This window comes from Muntiacus reevesi, chromosome 9 (assembly GCF_963930625.1).
Source record: "Muntiacus reevesi chromosome 9, mMunRee1.1, whole genome shotgun sequence".
NCBI classification, from domain to species: domain Eukaryota; kingdom Metazoa; phylum Chordata; class Mammalia; order Artiodactyla; family Cervidae; genus Muntiacus; species Muntiacus reevesi.
The window spans coordinates 63,189,858-63,207,866 of record NC_089257.1 but is presented as its reverse complement, the minus strand read 5'-3'; the positions used below and the strand labels follow the sequence as shown (position 1 = coordinate 63,207,866).

Genomic DNA, 18,009 nt, shown 5'->3' with positions numbered 1-18,009 from the left:
GTGTGTGTTCCCCACTCTTGTCTCCCTGCTGAGTGCCCCCATCCCCCAACCCGACTCCACCCCGCAATGACCAGGGGCCAGCCTTGCTCCCTCTGTTAAACTCACATAGGATGATGAGCGACACCACGAGGGCGATGAGAAGGAGGACACATCCGATGAGCGGCAGCCGCTTCTGGCTCTCCCGCCAGGTGAACTTGGGCAAGGTGATACCTAGGAGCAGGCCAGCAGCAGGGGAGGGTGAGACTGTGAGAGGGGAGTCCGGCACAGAGGAGAAGGGGTAGGGAAAGAAGGCTGGTCCAGGAGGACCCAGTTAGGCCCTCTCCACCCAGAATATGGTACCATCCCTGCCTGATACCAAGCTTCCTTTTACTTAGCATCTATTATGGGCCAGTTAGGCATTTGCGTGTGGTATCTTATTTAATTCTGACAGCAACTGTGTGAACTGGACATTATTATACCCATTTTATAGATGGGGAAGCTGAGGTTCATGGAGGTTAAATTACTTGCTCAGGGTTACTTGGCTAGTGAGTTGGCAGAACAGGGATTCAAATGAAATGTATTTAATTCCAAGGGTCTCTACACCAAAGTGCCTCATTGACTCTTCGGAGGGCAAGACAAGCCCCAAATCTGAGATACTTCTCCAGGACTGTTTGTATTGCAGTGCTGGGGCAGACTGAAGTCGCGAGCAAGAGGAGGGCAAAGTTGGGATGGGAAAAAGGGCTGCTTCTTTAAGGGCAGAGCCAGTCCCTGAGGCCCACTTGGCATCTCTCCGCATGAGCTGAATCATAATGGCCAGCTTGGGAAGTTGGGGGTGGGGAGTGCCTGTCTGATTAGGATCTCTCCCTTTGCTCCCTCACCCACAGATAGGCCCCTGATCATCACTGTACTCCCATGTAGACCCCAGCCTCCCCGGCAGACCCTCCAGGGCAGCCCTAGGAAAGAGGCCTGGTTTCTAACCAGGAGCTCTGGCTCTCAAAATTTGCACCTTGACCCAGACTGTGCAGCCTCCAAAGTCATACCTGCTTTGTTGGTCCTGATTTCTTATGCTTTACTGCATTTGCCCCAGTTTCCCATGGTCTTGGGTTTGTGTGTCATGGTTTCTTTCTGCCCCCACCTCCCCAGGTCCCCCACTGCCCATCCAGACCATCCCCTCTCCTTCCCAGACATTGTCATCCAAGAACTAGAGGAGAAGCAGTGAGTGTCCAACTTGGAGATTCACCCCCACCACACCCCCTCCGCCTTCGGACAGCTTCCCTGTTCCTCTTGCCTTCCCTGCAGGAGTCCCCTTACCTGGGCTCTCCCCGGCGGCCCTGGCAGCTGGTGTGGCCCTGGCAGGAGATGCATGGACAGGGACAGTCCCCACTGGCGTGGCTCTGACAAGGTACACTCGAGTTGGAGATGATGTCGTGAAGGCTGACATGGCAGACGAGGACCTGCCAGACGATGACCTGGAAGGTGATGCTCGGGCTGGGGGTGCTCGGCCCGGGGATGCCCGGACTGGAGGCGTCCTTGCCGGGGAGGCATTCTGAAAGCAGATGGAAGTCTGTCCCTCAGGCTCCTCCTCTATTAACTCACCCAGAGGTCAGCCCTGCTGACCCAGGAGACAGAGGTCCTGGGGCAGGTGGCTGAGGGCTGAGCAGAGCCCCCAAACAGGGAAGAGAGTGTCTGAGGATGGAATGAAAGCTCACAGCCTGCTGTCCCCAGCTCCCTGTGGTCTCTCCCCACACAGAGAGGTGGGCAGAGGGCACTGGGCCATCTGCCTAGAACATGAGGCATCTGCTTTGGCTGTATGTCTCTGTGCTGTGCTTAGTCACTTCAGTCCAACTCTGTGTGACCCATGGACTGTAGCCCGCCAGGCTCCTCTGTCCATGGGATTCTCCAGACAATACTGGACTGAGTTGCCATGCCCTCCTCCAGGGGCTACATGTGTCTAGGGACCCTCAAAAAAGAGGCTGCTGGACCAGACCTCACTCTGAGCTGGGAGTTACCACCCTTTCTTCCCTCTTCACTCCCCGGCACCCCATCCTTCTGTGTATGTGTGTTAGATTATAAAACATCATTCTTACTTTGAGCTGTCATCAAAAAGTGTGAGAAGCACTGCTTAAGAAAAGCCCTGGCCTGCCTTGTTCTCCCCTCTTCTCAGTAACAAGGGAACTCATGCACATTCACAGACACAAACACACATACACACACACAACAATACAACAGGAGAAGGTAGAATGCAGGGGAAGAAGGTGACCAAGGTCCTTAACCTTATTCAGCTATAGGAGAAGTGATTCATTCACTCAGATTTAGCACTTTAATCTGTAGTTTCAGAGGACTTAACATGCTTTATATGTATTTACTCACTTGATCTTGAGAAACAACCCTATGAAGAGGAACTCTGATTATCCCTATTGTACAGCCAGGGAAACAGAGGCAGAGAGATTGATCAAACTTGATCAAACTCTCATGTGAGAGTGGCAGACCCAGGATGTGAGCCCAGAAAGTTGGGCTCTGAAGGTCATGTTCAACCAGAAGGCTTTGCAGCCTCTCTGAGGAGGGAGGTGAAAATTAAAACAGCTGTGGCCAGAGTGGGTGATCCACGAACACCAGAGCTGTTCCTCCGTGAAAAGCCTAAGACTTTGGGTGCACGCATTCTGGGACTGGGAACTGGTGAGCAGCCAGGGCTGATGGAAAGTCTTCGAGCAGCCTCTGGTGGCAGCCATGCCCTGGTCTGTAGGACCCCCAGTCCCTGTCACCAGATTAGGCCTCCTCTCTCCTCTCCCTGGCGCCTTACAGAGCTCTCTGCCCTCCCTCGCACCACCTCTGCCTTCTAAGCCCCTGTAGGAGCCCCCAGCACAGCAAGGGGAGCTGGGGACTAGCCTGGCCAAGGGGGTCACATCTGCCCCTCATTCTCATTTTTGCTAAAGGTTGACTGAACACCAAGGAGGGCAATGGGGGAGCAGCAGGAAGGGGGGGAGCCGGGACCTGTGCTCAGGGTCCCTGCGCTGGGGGTACAGTCAGCAGGGCTGTGAGGAGGGGGTGGGCTCTGGACCTCAGGCACCTCCTTTTCATCTGTCACCTACCACTGTACTTAAATGCATTTGACATTATTAGTAAGCAGCCCAGTTACTAAAAAGTCCTGCTTATTAGAACATCAGACTCAAGTCAACACTATCAAGCCTACCAGACAGGGTTGGCTTTTTTTTTAATTCCATCTTCTAAGAGTCAGAGGTAATGGATTTAGTTACTTCTTTGTTTTTCTGGAGGCTGTGAGATGAATCCAAGAATGAATGTCACATCCCTGACCACTCTCAGCTTGCCAGGGCCAGGGACCAGGAGTGACTATCCCAGGAGTCACTAGTCACTGGGGTTCACTGACAGATGTGGGTAAATACACATGGTCCAGAGGCCCCGGCCAGCAGAATGGGGACACACGCGTGTGTATTTAGGGGCGTGAAGAGCACCTGCAGCAGCTGCTGACCCAGGTGAACCAGAGCTCAAATTTCCCTCCTACCCCCGCTGCCTAGAGGCTAGAGCTCCACAGAACAAAGACAGGTTATGCCCCCGGAAGCCTCAAGGGCAACAGGATAGGAGTTGGAGCAGGGAGAGGAGGTGAGAATATGTGGAAATGTGCAATGCCTCTGTTCACAGCACTGGCTTTGGTGTCAGGCAAACCTGGGTCCCAATCCTAGGTCTCACCCGAAGTGTGACTTTGGACAAGCCCCTCAGCTTTCCTTTTGCTTAATCTGTAGAAGAGGACTAATCGTCCTGAGGATTCAGTGAGATAAAATAGGACCTCTCTGCCCTGTGTCCAGCAGGAAACCGTCACTCCTCTCCCTCTTTGCACTGGCGCACCCAGCACCCACCATGCTGAGATTTAACAGCCCTGGGGCATGACCAGAGGGCTATAAGGTGGTGTGAGCTCATCTTTAGAGAAAGAGGGAGCTGGACAAAGGCCAGACCAAGGTCCTGCCATGAGAGGGACAAGCTCAGACTAGGTAGAGTCCTGTCCTTCCTTCCCACCAGTCACCCAAGCCTCAGCGCCTGCCTGGGGACCTTGGCATGGTGGCATCCCCACTGACCTACCAGGCCTACTTCTGTGATGCTCATAGTATAAGTTTATCCCCACCTCAGGGGAAATTCCCATAACTCAAGACAATAATCTGATAATAGCTCCCAGTGTGTGGTACTTTAGAGTTTACAATAAACCTGCATATCTGTGGCCTCCTGGTGTCCTCGCTCCATCCCTGGGAGGTTGACACATCTAGAAGCTCATTTTGTAGATGAGGACTCCAAGGCTCAGAGCACAGATTGCCCAGAACCCCATAGTCTGGAACTGCCACAAACCTGTGTGCATCTGAGTCCCCTGCCTCCTTGAGTCAACAGTCAGAGGCTCCTGGCACATCTTTTCTCTGTGCATGGGCTGCTTGTTCTGCATCTGTGATGTGGCCTGAGAATCAGGCCTGGGACCTTGCATCAGAGAGGATCTGGGAGTGGGGCCGGGGGTTCCTACAGGGATCTCGACCTTGTGGAACTTTCTGGTGGGAAGCAGGGTTGGTCCCAGTGGCCTGTCAGGATCGGGTGGAACCTGGTGGTCAGGAGCCCTTCAGTACTCTCGAAACCAGGTGGTAATTCTGGGAAAGTGACTTAACCTCTGTGCATCTTGGTTTCCTCATCTGTACAGTGAGCTGGTCACCCTGCCTCGCAGCATTGCAGTGATGGGTGATTCTGTAGAGTAAGCGCTCGGTGACCATCACACTTGGTGATGGCGGGTGGGTAGGTGTCTATTTGCGTGTTTGTTAGAGACATTGGGCTTCAAATGGAAAAATCGGTGTTCAGATATGATGACAACCATGCCTAACTGGCTCAGGCAGGTGAGTTAACCCTTCAGAATCTGTCTCCCCACGTGTGAAATGGGATTGATCTTGTCTCCTTCCCCCAGATAAGCAAGGAATCAATATGACAGAGCCCAGTTTATAAATGCTCATCGCTATAACAAATGTAACAGCCCACCAGACGTCTTACTTGATCCCATTTCATTCAACCTCATAATAGCTTTTCATGATTGGTATTATTAACTCCATTTTATAGATTTTGAAGTGAGCTCCAAAGTGGTTGAGAATATGCCCAAATTCACATCTCAGTTCATTGATGGGCTTGGATTTTCACTAGGCCCCCTCAGAGCAAGTAGAATCTGGCCCCAGAGTATCAAGAAGGCCCAGAGTAACTTCCTGCATTTCTTCAGGATTTACAATTTGCAAAGAGCTTTTATACCCTTTATTCCATTTTTCACAAGGCTCTTAGTTAACAAGCTGGACAGAAATTTTTATCTCCAGTTTATACATGAGGAAACTGAGGTTCAGAGGCACTCAAGAGCATGCCTAAAACCTCGAAAAGGATTAGTGGTCTTGGGACTTGATCAAAGCTTCTGATCCTGTTACCCCATCATGACGGGCAGGGGCCACGTAAGAGAGAAAGGGCTGAGAGGCCTGCAGTGGCAAAGGCCCAGAGGAAGATGGGGGTGAGTGTACCTCGGGGAGGTTGGAGGGAACAGGGGGCGGGCAGGCAGAGCAGGAGGCCAAGAGCAGCCAAGGAGGCAGGGTCCCTGTCCCTGATGCTGGCTTCACTCACAGGTAGGTCCAAACCTGCCCACCCTAGGCCTTGACCAGCAGGAAGCAGAGATGAGCTGAGCTCTGGGATCCTAGCAAGAGACCCACCTGGGTCCCTCTTCTCTGAGTCTAGAGGGAGGTGGAAACTGTAAGATGGAACCAACCCGGGGGCTCAGTGCCCAAGGAGCCAGGTGGAAGGGTGAGTCATCTCCAGTCACAAAATCTTCCCAGGGTTGGGAAGTGGGGGGTGGAGAAGAAGCTTTGGGGAGGGGAGAAAGAGTGATACCCCAGAAGGGGCTGGGGGCCCCAGAGGCCCCGGCCTCAGGAGAGCAAGCCCTCTAGTGTCAGACAGGGTGGGGGAGGGTGGAGAGTTTCTGAGCCCGTGGACCAGGGCAAGAGAATAGTCCTGGACCTCCAGATGCCAGACAGAGCGGCCCATGTGGGAAGCCACCCAAGTGTGTCCCCCTAGCGGGGACAGCAGGATGGAAGGGCGGCCCCAAGACCAGAGGAACACAGCGTCAGAATGAGGCCATTGACTCCATCTTCCTGACTCCAAACCATCACAGGACATGCTAGGTGTTCTCATTTTCCAGGACCCCCAGAATAGGAGGTTCCATGGCCGTTCATGGCCTGCCACCCCAACTTCCAAGAAGTCCTTCCTGATGTCTTGCCTACTAGAGCAGTAACTCATTTCCTTTCCTCCATTCTTGGAGAGCAGTTGCTGAGATTCCAGCATCCCTCCTGGAGGCCTGACCTCACCCTCAGAGCAGATGCCTTGAGCAGGTGGGGAACAGGGCGGGGAGGAGACTTCCTGCCCCAGGTCCCAGAACAAGGGGCAGAGCCCAGGCCAGAACCAGCCTGACCCCTGGCCTTGGCCTGTGAGCAGCAGACCCAGGAATGGAACTCAGAGGACCAAGGCCCAGGCTCTCCACAACCTGCCCACAGACCAGAGGCTCCTCGGCCTTCCCTGGGAGGCAGGGGACAGGGCAGAGCCAAAGCCTGAGTGACTCAGGGCCATTTCCCTGGCTTAGCATAGCTGGTCCATTTCTTCCTATCTAATCCATCCACCCCTGGCATGGTCTCTGGGTTTACCCCCTTGACAAATAGAACTGTGAACCCTCACCCTCTTATGAACCAGCCCTACACCCCAGGTGGCCACTACTACCACCTGCCTGTGTCTCTGCAGCTCCCAGGGACCCCTACTCAAAACTCATCCAGTCCCCTCGAGATGTTCTGGGGCAGGAGGAGGGAGGTGGGGCTGGGGTCCACAGGAAGGCAGCGGGGGATGGGCCAGGGAGAGGGCTGACAAGAGCAGGCCTGGCCCTGGGCCCTGGGGCTCTTTCCAAGCTCTTTCCTGGCCAGGAGTTGCTGAGGATTATTATGTCCATTTTACAGATGAGAAAGTAGAGGCCCTAATTACTTGTGTGCTTTGCTCAAAGTCACTCAGGTACGTCTCGTCTAATCGCAGAACAGGGACTAAAACCAGAGACCTGCCCTCTGCACCAAAAGCGTCAGGGGTAGAGTCACCATGGCTCCTGGGTCAGAGTTGTGGTTTCCTGCTGTGACTCTGCCCTGGCCCCTTACCTGGTGGGGGATGGGAGTGAGCTAACAAGCCCCGGGTGTGTCCTACCCTTGGCCTCTCTGCATCTCCTGCAGGCCGAGCCAGAGGTGCCGGGGAGGAGGGGGCCTCCGGCTGTGCTGAGTGGTGTAACAGGCACTCTCAGATTGCTTCATCTCAGCAGTTATGTGGCTGCCGCCATGGACTGTGCCCTGGGCTTTCCGCAGAGACAGTTATTTACCCACAGACTGCAGCCTGCAGTCTGTGCGTCACTCAGAGCCCCAGGCAGCACAGGGAAAAGTACCCTTTAATAATGTCTCACGCTAGACTTAAGAACGTCCACCTGCAATAGAGATGCCGACGTAGAGAACAGACTTGTGGACACAGGTGGGGAAGAAGAGGGTGGGACGAGCTGAGAGAGTTGCGTTGTCGGTGCTAAGGCACTTCGGTCATATCCGACTCTTTGCAACCGCATGGACTGTAGCCCACGGGCCCCTCTGGCCATAGGATCCTTCAGGCAGGGATACTGGAGTGGGTTGCCATGCCCTCCTCCAGAGGACCCTCCTGACCTGCATCTCTCACGTCTCCTGGGTTGGCAGGTGGGTTCTTTACCACTAGTTCCCCCTGAGAAGCCCCGAGAGGGCAGCCCCGACATATATACACAACCGTGTGCATAACACAGGGAGCTCAGCCTGGTGGTCTGCGATGACCTAGAGGGGTGGGATGGGAGTGGGGCTGGCAGAGAGGCTTGAGAGGGAGGGGATTTGTTGTTGCTGTTCAGTTGCCCAGTCGTGTCTGACTCTTTGCGACCCCGTGGACTGCAGCACGCCGGGGGCAGATGGAGGGGGGATATATGCTCACAAAGAGCTGATTCACATGGTTTTACAGCAGAAATTAATGCAATGTTGTAAAGCAATTTTACTCCAATTTTTAAAACTAAATTTAATTTTTTTTAATTAAAAAAATAAAAGAAGGTCCACCTACAGCAACTTGAACATGTCTTCATGGCCAAGGGCAGGTCCATCAGGGCCCTTCAAGTCCAGCCTGGACTGACTGGGCCTCCCTCCTCAGCCCTGGGCTGTGCTCAAGGTTGTCTATAGACTAGAAGCATCTTGAAAACCCACTAGTCCAACCCATTTTCCTACTGCTGAGGTCATTAAGGCCCAGAAAGGCAGTGTGACTTGCCGAAGGTCACACAGCCAGTGGGGGCAGCGCTAGGACCAGAATCCGGACCTTCTGACTCCTGTCCTCAGTTGCTGCCCACCTCCAGGCTCCCCCCACTGCCCGCCCCTTAACAAGCTCAGGAAAGACCGACTCTTCACTAGCTTGCAGCCCCTGTGACAATGTCTCTTTTCCAGGGATCCTGAGCATCAAGGAGGTTCGAGGGGTGGGCACCCCAGCACTCCAGGCTAGGCAGGAAGAGGTGATCCCCAACCCCTGCGGAAGCCGGGGTTCTAAGAAAGATCAGGAGCCCCTTTAACAGCACCCGAAAAGCACCCTGGCTTATTGGGAGCCTGGGGAGCCCCTGGGCCACGCAGGGAATCCTGAACACCCTCCAGCGTGAACTGGACTGGATCAGAAAGGTTCAAGCTTCTTTCCATCCCCACTGCCCAAGCCAGGCTTCGTCGCATGCCCAGTACACAGGGCTGACTCCTCCCCTCCCTTCCCTGGACCCGGAGAAACCCCACAGATTCAGGGCTCTCAGAACACAGGCAGATTCCCCAGCATCTCCTCCCACCCAGCCCCATCACACCCTCCCCCCCCCCCCCCCCCCACACACACATACGAGCAATGTTAGCCTCAGGGGCCCGAGGCAGCCTGGAATTAAACTGGGCTCCAGAACAAGGAGCCGGAGCTGTGAGGTGCCCCTCGCCCCACCACCGAAGGCACCAGGGAATCTTGCTTCTGCTCTGAACCAGCTCTGTGACCTGAGGGATAACGGCATTCCTTTCTGGAGCTGGCAACTTTACACAATGAAGGGATTGAACAATCAGCTGTTTTCCAGAGACAGACTCACAGACTGAGACCGAGCTTATGGCTGCTGGGGCGTGTGGGGTGGGGGGAGGGCAGGAAGGGATAGTCAGGGAGCTTGGGATGGACATGTACACACTGCCATATTTTAAATGGATAACCAATAAGGACCTACTGTCTAGTGCAGGGAACTCTACTCAGTGTTACGTGGCAGCCTGGATGGGATGGCAGTTCGAGGGCGAATGGATACATGTATGTGTATGGCTGAGGCCCTTCCCTGTTCGCCTGAGACTTTCACAGTGCTGTTTGTTACTGGGCTGGTATGCCCCAATACAAAATAAAAAATGTAAAAATAAATTAAAAAAAAAAACAGCCATTTTCAGACATGTTTCTCCAGAGCATTCGAAGTTCCGTGGAGATGCCTTGGAATCCAGCTTACTAAGTAAAAGTCTTCAAGTCCTAAATTTATCCCACTTCAAACAGAGCAGATTAACTTTTCAGTTTGATACAATGGGTTCCAGATAAGATTTCATCTGAATGAAAGAGGCTGCTGCTACAAAGAACTTGAAAATTGCCAGCCTGATTGGGAGCTAAAGTTCCTTCTAGTTTATGAGGCCTCTTATACATGTGAAAAAGCTGGGGATCCCTATTAGACCAGAATGAAAACACCTTCCTATTCATTAAATCATTAATCAAATAGTTCAAAGAGTACTGAGTACCCCCTATTGCCAAGCAAACAATGTTTGGTTTCCCAGGAACTTGGTCCTCAGTTTCTCCTTACGTCCCCTCTCTGCCAATGCTGGGGTGTTGACACAGTTCAAGGTTGGTATGAATGGGAGCCCCGTGGGCAGTCCTGGGTATTGCTACCCTATCACAGACTCCACCTGGCATTACTAAGGCCTCCTCTTGGCTGACAAAGCCCAGGGTTCCCTGTGCCAGCTTCCCTCATGCCCCAACCCAGCACCCTCCCTGCCTGGCTGGGCACCATCCACCCCCTTGTTGCCGTACCAAGAGGAAGCTGTTTTGCCAAAACACTTACCTAAGACACTAAGCTAAGTGGCTATTGTTACATCAGTCGGTCTTCCTGCCCAGCACCCAGCCTGGAGCCCCGTACATACACACCCCCACATTCACGCTCACATTTGCTAGATCACAGTGACCACACAGGGGGAGGCAAGGCAGGATGGGCTTGGTGGAAGGCCGCTCAGCACCAGTGCCAACATGGGACCCACATGAGACCAACTTGCATACCTGCAGGGATGAAGGGCAGGTGCCGGAGGTCCTAGGGGGTGCCTACACTTCAGGGTCTAGGGAACAGCAGAGTCACCTGAGCCTGCTGTCTGCCATCGTGGGAACCTGACAAACCCCCTGTAGAGAGGCTGCCTCATCCTGGACCAGACTTGGGATCTCCAGCCATTCTCAAGTCCACTGCATCTGTGGTCTTGGAAAACCTTCTCCACTTCAAGTAGACCCAGGAGGGGAAAATCCACTCTACAGAGAATTGTTGCTTTATCAGTGGGTCTATTTCTGTCTTTCTTTAATAAATGTGATACTTCTTTAAGGATTAAGAATGTGACGCCTTATGAAAAAACACAAAATACACACTATTTTTTAAGAATAAATGTGCATCTCCACTGTGGCACATCTGTAGTTCCACTCTATGTGATTCCAGAAACTGCCATGGAACCAGGAAGGGGCCTCGGAGCAATTTGTCCAACCCTCTCGCTTTGTAAGTAGGGAAACTGAGGACCAGAGAACAGAAGATATTTGTCCAAATTTAGAGGAACTAGGACTAGACCCTAGATAATGATGATGATGACAATAAATCTTAGCTATGAATATATGTCTACCTCTATACCTATCTAACTATGCTAGATATTCTCCTCAAAGAGCCTTCTTATGTGAAAGATACTAAGACTCCTTGAAATAGATACTACATTTGTTCCATTTCACAAATGAAGAAACTAAGGTGCAGAAAGGTTAAGAATTGGTTCAAAGTCACAGCTGACCTGGAACTTGGTCAGTGTTCTGTCCACCACACCCTACAGCTTCTCTTTTGAATACAAAGAAGCTCTGATCCTTCTCCACCTTCTTTCCAAGATTCCCCTGGAGCCCCAACCAGCTCACAGAGAAGCTTCATCAGGCTTAAGTCCATTGGCCACCATTTCTTTTTTTTTTTCGTTTATGTTTATTAGTTGGAGGCTAATTACTTTACAATATTGTAGTGGTTTTTGCCATACATCGACATGAATCAGCCTTGGATTTACATGTGTTCCCCATCCTGATCCCTGCTTCCACCTCCCTCCCCATCCCATCCCTCTGGGTCTTCCCAGTGCACCAGCCCCGAGCACTTGCCCCCATCTTTCTAACTACTCTATGGAGCTGAAGGTCAAAAAGTACAACGTATCCTTCTACAACGGAGTCCTCAGGCAGAAGACACAGCCTTGGATGATCAATTACTCCCACTTTGCTCTTATTCAATTTCATTTATATTAAGAAACCCACTGCAGATAAGATTAAAATCCTCAGGAAGCTCTCTCTGTTCCCACCTCAGGCTCACAATCTTGGAGGTTCCACTTTAAATAAGGGGACAAATCTAAGAACCCTAACTAAGGAAGCAATTATTCAGTTCTTTCATTCCAGGGTAAGTTAGGATGGCCTCCCAGAGTGAACATGGCACCTGCCATACACGTGTCATTTATTCCATCAATAATGAAAAGCCTGCACTCCATCCTATGCCCCTCCAGTGACCTTCCATGTTGGTCCCTAGCTCTGGAGAGGTGAGCGTCCTAGCAGGTATCACCTCCCATCACTCTGCCCCAGGGACTGACCCTTCAGATAGCTTCTGTTCTCACCCTCATGTCTAGGAACCATGAAGTTTAGGTTCCCAGCAAGTTACCGAGGAACATGACCCGTGGCTGAGACCATGCATTCACTTTCCCCATACCTCAGACGAAACTCCCTCTGTTTTACCCTTACTGTTCACCAGAGGCTCCAGTGACCCCCAGAAGCCTGGGGTCAAATGACCTTGGTGAGGCAGAGACATGAGCCAAGGAGTCCAGAGCAGGAGGCAGGAGAGAAAACCTGGGACAGAAAAGTTAAGAAGGAGCTAGAAAAAAATGGCAAGAGAGATGATGGTAAAGCTTGCAGAAACACTTCTGGGGTTCAAAATGGACCACAAACCCACTATCAACCAGAACATAGGCTTCAGTTCCCGAGGTGGCCCATCCTTCCCCAAGTCCTAGATTCTACCACATCAGCAGAGAACTGAAGAAGGTGGAGACGAGCAGAAAATAAGACCCGAGGAGAAGTTAGAGCACAAGAGGCATTTCCCTCAAGGAAAGAAAGCTGAGGAATTGTTGAACAAAGTCTCTGGAAGCCTTCAGATGTACACGGCTGGCTTTTCCATAGAGGACAGTTGGCTGCTCTCTACCACCAAAAGCAGAAGAGGAAAGTCACCTTGGTTGTAGCAGAAGGAATCATGGTTAGACATAAGGAAGCACTTTCCAAGTGTGACTATTATTGAGGCTCAAAATAATGACCAAGGAAAGCTGAAAAAGCCCATTGAAGATCTTAAATACACATAGAAAGTCACCTTTTCCAGGATGGTTTAGTGAGGGAGTTACCCAAGATAACCTTGAAGCTTGGTTAGAATGTTATTAATAATTTTTTGTGATTCTCAAACCAGCAAAGACTTCCCAAGAGCACACACACTGGCTGGGATTCTCAGGGACCACAGAATGGGAACCCGGAATCCAGCCACAGAGCCCAGAGGTGCTTCCTGACCAGTCTCCAGATCCCATCAGCTTCCCCTCCCATGCGGCCCCTTCTAGGAATTGTGATAAAGCAGGTTGCCCGAGTAGCTGGCAAGTAGCTCCTAGAAAAGGCACCTTCAGCTTCCTCTGGAACCCAGGGCGCACGCGGGTGCCCGTGCCACACCTGGCTGCCAGACCCGTCCCTGCTTTCCCGGTGCTACGAGGTTCTGGCCCGAGGTCCCCAGACGCACTCACCCGGCGACTGTCCCTTTCCATGGTCTCCGAAGGGCTGAAGCCTCCGGACTCAGCTGGTGTCGAAGGGAAGCTCCATGTTGGCCTCTGGCGTCCCAGGCATGTAGGGAAAAGGGGGCTGGAATTGAGGGCCACCCCCCCGCAGCTGGGCGGGGAAGCTGGTTGGGACATGTGAAGTAATCCCATGTATGAACAACAGCGCAGAACTAGCCAGACCTGTCCCCTGCCCCTCCCCCGAGGCCTCCCCAGTTAGTCAGCAAATGCCAGATACCCGGAGGATGAAGCTACCTGTATTCCTAAAGCTGCCCCCACAAAGTCAGCTGTGGGGGAGAACAGGGGTTCCAGATTGCCTCTTTCAGAAGGGGATTCTGGGGAGACATAATGGCCCAAAATGTCCTCACAGCGCCTGTGAGGATGATCTTAGCCCTGCCAACGGGGGCTCCTAAAGCAGGTGCTTCTGAGCCCTCTGAGGTATGATCCTGTCCCCACGGGGATCGGTCAAGCTCAGAGGCCCACCCACGGCAGGACAGTGTGAACCTTCGTCTCCAAGGACCGCAAGTCCACACCTCAAGTCAGGACATGTGGTCTGGCAAAAAGAATTTTTTTTTTTTTGCTTATTTCTATAAAAATTTCTTAAGGAAATTAAAATCAAATGACTTCTGATCATGCACATAATGAATTGCCTCTATTGAAAGTGATAAAATGTTATGAAACAAGGCATCAAAACCAGTGCAAATAAAACATACAAATGTTTTGAAGGGAAAAGGTTCCAAGAAATACCAGGCTGAATCATGGTTCCATATCTCTGCCCTATATGGTCAAAAGAAATAGTGTCTAAAGAGACAGAGCAAGAGGAGCCGTGAAGGGTTACCTAGCACCTCCACACCCAGCTGAGCTGCTGAGAACAGCAGAAGGTGAACTTTAGGAAGAACCTTCCAGACTCTGAGTATTTGGAGCACACAGATCATAGAACTGCAGATCTTTTAGAGCCTGAAGGAAGCTGAGAGCTCATCTAGTGAATCAATCTCCTCATGTTATAGATGGACAGCCGGAGAGCCAAGAGCCTGAGGAATCTGTACAAGTCACATCTAACAAACAATAGCAACAGCAGAAATAATAATAAGGTGCCGGGTATCCTACCAAATGCTTCACATACAGCGATGCATTTAATCCCTACAACAATCCTATTCACCCATTCTTCACTCATTCATTGAACAAGTATGTGTTAAGGGCTTCTTATGTTCCTGGCACCATTTTAAGTGCTGGGGACCCAGTAAACAAAATAAGCGAAGACCCCTGCCCTATGGCACTAGCATTTGGGGGGTGGGGCAGACAAAAATAATTTAAAAAATAAACAGATAGAAAACAATGATGGTGATAGACAGAAGATACAGTGTGTTAGAAAGGGGAGAGGGTCATAGAGCAAAACAAGGCAGGGAAGGAGATTGGGAGGGCTGGAGAGGCAGAATTACAATTCGAAACAGGAAGGTCAGGAGGGCCTCACTGAGGGGACACTCAAGCAACAACAAGGGATGTGACTACTATTCTCTCCATTTACAGACAGGAAAATGGAAAGTTCTAGATCAGATCGGAAACCATTGGCTCCAAAGCTGCTTTGAGGAAAATTGAATCCCAAGGCAGAAGGATGGAGGAGGGGCATCCTGGAGGGCCCAGGCAGAGACCCCAGGGATCTCCGATTTGGGTGATTTGGCGTGTCACTGCCCTGACTTTCCAGAAGAGCTCAGCTTTAGCCCCATCCCCTTCTTCCTCCCTCCACCAGCCTGCCATGGCAGAGGGACTCCTCCCATGTGGTTGTCCAGTCCCAAGGAGATGCCAAATTGTGCCTTGTCTTCCCTCTTTCCTAGGGAGGCACCCACCCCCACTCAGGCCGCCAGGGACTAAGGCTGGAGACCGGCACTGGGCCTTTCCTTCCATGCACCAGACTTGAGGACCCCCCACCCTGTCCCCCAGGCAGACCACTGGCCTCCCAGGGTCACCCTTAACTTCACGTCATTCCCTGAAGGTCCCACCGGCCTCTGATAAGAGCTCAGGATTGGGGTTCTGGGCCAGCCTAGGGGGATGGGAACCCCACCTCGGAGATAAAGGCCAGCTATGTGAACTTGGAGGTCTTCAGACTCACTCTCTGGAAGATGGTGGTGACACGTCCACCCCCAGATAACATGTCCGGCACTGTGAGGCTCTGAAGAGATGTCGGTTGTATTTCTTGCTCTGTTCTTTGGATCCATCAGAGACACAGGTTGTCTCAGCGTCCTTGCTGACCAAGCCTTCTCACCCACGTGGAAATCGCCACCAGTCATTGGTTCAGGTCAATCAGTGCTGACGGCTCAGCATCAGGCCCTGCAGTAGCTGCTGGGGTGAGGGTGGCAAAGAACAGAAGGGCGGGGACCCTGCCCGGAGTCGAGGGGAACACGCAGTATATGTGTTGGGGCTGTGAGGTGGGGCTGAGGGACACTGAGGCTTGAAATTCTTTGCTGGTAGTTTTCCTCTTTCCAGAGGGGTAGGTGCTGGGCTGGCCTAAGGTCTGGACTCTCCTCCAACAGAACTGGCCTTGGGAAGACCTATCTCTGCCCTCGGCTTCTGCACTTTCTTGTCTCCATAGAAGGAAGACACCTGGTCACACCATCCTCAGTTCCCTCTGCCCAGGGACCTGACCTTGACAACTTCCCACCCAGAGGCAAGCAGCACCCTGGACCCAGGTGTTCATTTGCTCTGCATTTCATCTCCTCTGCAGTGGGGCCCCAGGCCATCCGTAGCCTCGTCCTTTCCTGCCTCTGGGTCATTTTCCTTCAGGGTGGAGGGAGTTTCACATAAAATATATCATCCATGCAAACAAGCAAGTGCCTCAAGGCAACCGCAAGAGGGTGAAGAGTGACAGAAATCTCACTACTATTTTGAGACTAAACTCAGTGCTCCGCTTTCACGGCTGCTCCAGCTGCCACTACCCAGGTCCTTGCGAGCTCCTTCCTGGGGCTACAGACTGGGAATTGAGGCTCTTAGCCATTCTATTTGCACCTGGTTGCCAATGGTCCTGGCTCCTGAATCCTTCATCAGCCTCACTCCCGAATTTCTTCCTCGCTTCCTCCGTGGAAACTCTGAGTGCCCTGCCTCCTAGGCACCCCACTTCTGAGCTTTTCCACCACTCAGAGCTCCACTGAGGGGTTTCCCTTCAAGTCTAAGGGAAGCCAGGACACACAGACCACATACTTAGAGGCCAGGCAGAGAGGACACATCAAGCCGACCCTCAAGGGAGTAAGTCCCCAGGAGAGACCCCTTGGGCCAAGACACCTGCCCCACCCCTCTGTACTTCCCCCCCAATCCCTGCTCCCCACCCCCAGCCCCCAGTCCAGCACTCTCCCTGAGTCCAGACCAGCAGGGCCACTGGCCCGGGTCCACACCAGGAACTTGGCTAAGAATGCTCCCAGATAGTATAAGGGGAGACTGGGTAGAGTGGTGGTTTTTGTTTTTGTTTTTTTCAAACCAAGAAGAAAAAACCCATGTGTCTAAACGATGTCCCTGGTCCCTGCTGGCCCTTCAGGCAGCCTGAGGAACACTGGAGGGGGCTTGGCTTGTTGGGCATGGCTGAGGCTTGCCACGTCCAGCAGATAAGGGGCCTCTTGTCTTGAGTAATGGGGAGAGCAGAGGGACGAGGTCAGGCATACCTAGAAAAGAAAGGTGGGCAGGAAGCCTGAGCGTGGCCAAAGGACCACCTGGTGACCCCGCAGCTGAGTGCCTCAGAGGGTCCAGAACCCTCAACCCAGGAGCCAGCGTTCCCCTTAGTCATGGAGTTTGCTAACCCTTGTGTCTGGTACAGGATCATCAGGAGGCAGAGAGGTCCCATGGGTCTTCTCCCCGTGACCATCACAGTTCCCATCACTGGAGTGCTTAGCATCACCCCAAACCCACCATTAGATGGGATAAACTAGGTAAGAAGCCTCTGGCAGAACCCTGGGCTACCTTGGCACATTCTGGCCCCCGCCCCCTCTAACAGTGGGCAGTGAGGAAGGCTGGGTCTGTCCTCCAGGATGTCCCAGGCCACAGCAGCCAAGCCTTCTCAGATGGACCCTCTGTGATGCCCCTCCCTGGAAGCCACCCAGCTGTGCCCAGATGGGAGAGGAAGATGCACCATCTGGAGACAGTCCTAAGTGCCACCTGTTTCCAAAGAAGGATTTGGCACAGTTGCTCTTCCTCGTGATTTGCCCACACCCATCTTTCCAAATTCCCAGTCCCCTTCCCTGCAGAAGTCAAGTCCCGCTTCAGCACGACAGATCTCACACTCGAGAGAATGGTTTGGTGACCCTCTGAGTTGGCACTCTGCCCACCTGAACACACCCAGTTCCTTCGCTTGCTCCTGGTATGAGGGGATGTCAAGGTCTTCTTCCCTCCACAAATTTCTCCAAAGTCGGGCCCATGGCTGCTATGGCCCCCCTGAAATGTGGGCCCAGAATCAGGGCCCCCACAGTCATATATACATGGGCTCCTCCTTGAGATAAAATCAGGTGGCACAGGTGGGAAAGAATCTGCCAGCAAAGCAGGAGACCCGGGTTCGATGCCTGGGTCAGGAAGATACCCTGGGGTAGGGAATGGCTACCCGCTCCAGTATTCTTGCCTGGAGCATCCCATGGACAGAGGAGCCTGGTGGGCTACAGTCCATGGGGTCAGAAAGAGTGGGACATGACTGGGCGGCAGAACACACAGTGGTTCACCAGGACCACCCAACCGACGCTGCTAATTTTTCCACAGGACGGAAGCTCCTGCAACAGACCGGTGGTGCTGACAGGTGGAGGTTATTCCCTGCAGAGGCACGCTGGGTTCACCTGGGCACAGCCAGTCAAATACTTGCAGAGTGTGAGGGCAAATG

The 18,009-nt window shown here is 52.6% G+C and overlaps 1 protein-coding gene across 1 annotated transcript in view; it reads right to left on the bottom strand.

Annotated features, from left to right (window-relative positions):
* Positions 1 to 13,154, bottom strand: part of TMPRSS13 (transmembrane serine protease 13) — a 31,626-nt gene extending 18,472 nt beyond the window's left edge. The window contains exons 1-3 of the mRNA XM_065946137.1: positions 13,014 to 13,154; positions 1,291 to 1,525; positions 106 to 210 (exon numbers count right to left, since the gene is read on the bottom strand). Coding sequence (XP_065802209.1) covers positions 106 to 210; positions 1,291 to 1,525; positions 13,014 to 13,154 — 481 coding nt within the window. The remainder of the gene's footprint in view (positions 1 to 105; positions 211 to 1,290; positions 1,526 to 13,013) is intronic.
* Positions 13,155 to 18,009: the final 4,855 nt, after the last annotated feature.